Here is a 2,169-nt window from a genome sequence, read left to right as displayed (position 1 = left end):
AATAAAATAAATTAAATATTTTTATTTATGTTTTCTTTTATTTTAATAAAATAAAAAGAAATATGAAATATGATAAGAAATATGATTTTTTTGTGATTTTGTTTTATTTTTTTATTATATGTTTTTATTTTTTTATTATTTTTTTATTTTTTTATTATTATTTTTTTTATTTTTTTTTATTTGTTTTTATTTTTTTTTATAATTTTTTAATGTCCATATCTTCTTTTTTATTTGATTTTTAATAATTATTTAATATTCAATATTTATGCAATATTTATTCAATATTTATTTAATATTTATTTATATAATTTCTTCTTTTTTGTGATTTTTTTTATTTTTTTTATTTTTTTTTATTTTTTTTTATTTTTTTATATTTTTTTATATTTTTTTTATTTTTTTATATTTTTTTTATTTTTTTTATTTTTTTTATTTTTTTTATTTTTTTATATTTTTTTTATTTTTTTATATTTTTTTTATTTTTTTATATTTTTTTTATTTTTTTTTATTTTTTTATATATTTTTTTTTTATTTTTTTTATATATTTTTTTATATATATTTTTTTATATATATTTTTTTTATTCTATTATTTTTTTTATTATTTTTATTATTATTATTTTTTTTATTTTTGTTATTATTTTTATTTTTTTTATATTTTGTGACATTTTTAAATTTATTTATATTTTGTACTTTTTTAAATATTTTTATCTTTTTTATTGTTTTTTATTTTTCTTAATTTTTTTTTATTTTTTCTCTTTTTTATCTCTTTTTTATTATTATTCTTTTATTTATTTTTTTTTTTCATGTTATATTTACTTTTATTTTAATTTTATGATATTTATTTTATTTTTAATTCAATTTATTATATTTTTAAAGTTTATTTTTGTCAAAAATTACGCTTCTTATGACGACAAAGAATCTAAGAAAGTTAGAGGATTCAAATAGCAAACAAAAGACAAGAACAAAAATTTAGTTAATTTATTGCAATTTAGTGTTTCGAATATTGTCAAGTACTTATCTTCAGTGGTCTTAGAAAATATTCGAATTTCCTTTTAATTAGTGTATTAAATTTTTATTTAATTTAATTATTATTTAATTTAATTTTTATTTAATTTAATTTTTATTTAATTTAATTTTTATTTAATTTAATTTTTATTTATTTTATTTTAATTTTTATTTATTGAGCTAAGTTCATGTCAGCTTTATGCTAAGAAAGTACCTCAGCTATTTAGGTGTGTTGTCCAAGGTCTACACCAATGAACTGCTAACATTATTGGTGTTCGCTGCTATTAGTTTTAATATAAAAATCTTCTGACCATGGAATATGTTTCTAAAATTAGTAATCTCTGACTTATTATTAGTTTGTTTTCAATTTATTTATTTTTTCTTTTTATTGTTTTATTTTATTCATGTTTAGAAATTCACTAACGATTTACTATTTTTTATTTCAGGACCGTAATAATGCCCAGTCATCTTGTGCTGGTATTTTTATAGCAGCTCATTTAGGATTTGATTATCCTGGCGCTTGGATACATGTTGACATGGCAACTCCAGTGCATTGCGTAAGTGTTTAATATGACTAACTTATAAGCATTTTGAACTTGAGACTTAATAGCCTCAAGCTTTAAAGCTTCAAATTTCATGATTGCATTGAATTTTTTAAAGAAATTTTAAATATTAATAAATTTTTCTTTTTATTTATACAGGGTGAACGTGCTACTGGTTATGGTGTTGCACTCATTTTGACCTTATTTGGCAAATATACAAACAATGCTATGTTGCAATCTATTGCACCATCCGACGAGGAGCAGCCAGCCAAGCGCATCTGCCGTGATCGAAACTGAAATACATCACATTTTTTTTTATTTAACATTTTTTCCTTACTTTCGAAAATATTAACGGTTATAAATATAAAGAATATGCTTAAAAATTTTCGTTTTTATATTTTAATATTTTTTTGTTTAGTTTGTATGTTTCATTTTAAGTAATATTGTTTATTGTTTGTGTCATTTCATCGTTTCCTAATGGTTTTGTTATGTTGGTTGTTTCAAATTTTTTTTTTTTTTTTTTTTTTGTACTTTAAGTTGCAATTACGTTGACCATCTTTGATATCATATCTAGGAGTATCGCTTTTTTGTATCTTTTTTCTTCTGCTTTGTTTTACGATTTCAT

The 2,169-nt window shown here is 17.7% G+C and overlaps 1 protein-coding gene across 1 annotated transcript; it reads left to right on the top strand.

Moving 5' to 3' along the window:
* The first annotated feature begins 1,406 nt into the window (after positions 1 to 1,406).
* Positions 1,407 to 1,921, top strand: LOC119676421 (probable aminopeptidase NPEPL1). The gene is made up of 2 exons (XM_038087661.1): positions 1,407 to 1,559; positions 1,704 to 1,921. The coding sequence occupies exons 1-2, from the start codon at positions 1,407 to 1,409 to the stop codon at positions 1,839 to 1,841; spliced, it is 291 nt and encodes a 96-aa protein (XP_037943589.1). The 3' UTR covers positions 1,842 to 1,921.
* The last annotated feature ends 248 nt before the right edge of the window (positions 1,922 to 2,169 follow it).

The sequence above is a fragment of the Teleopsis dalmanni genome, chromosome 2 (assembly GCF_002237135.1).
Source record: "Teleopsis dalmanni isolate 2A chromosome 2, ASM223713v2, whole genome shotgun sequence".
NCBI classification, from domain to species: domain Eukaryota; kingdom Metazoa; phylum Arthropoda; class Insecta; order Diptera; family Diopsidae; genus Teleopsis; species Teleopsis dalmanni.
Note: the sequence above shows the minus strand (reverse complement) of the source record. Positions and strands in the feature narration are given on the sequence as shown.

Coding starts and splice junctions, on each gene's coding strand:
- LOC119676421 (XM_038087661.1), top strand. CDS start 1,407: ATGTTTAGAAATTCACTAACGATTTACTATTTTTTATTTCAGGACCGT. Junction 1,560..1,703: donor TGGCAACTCCAGTGCATTGC/GTAAGTGTTTAA, acceptor TTATTTATACAG/GGTGAACGTGCTACTGGTTA.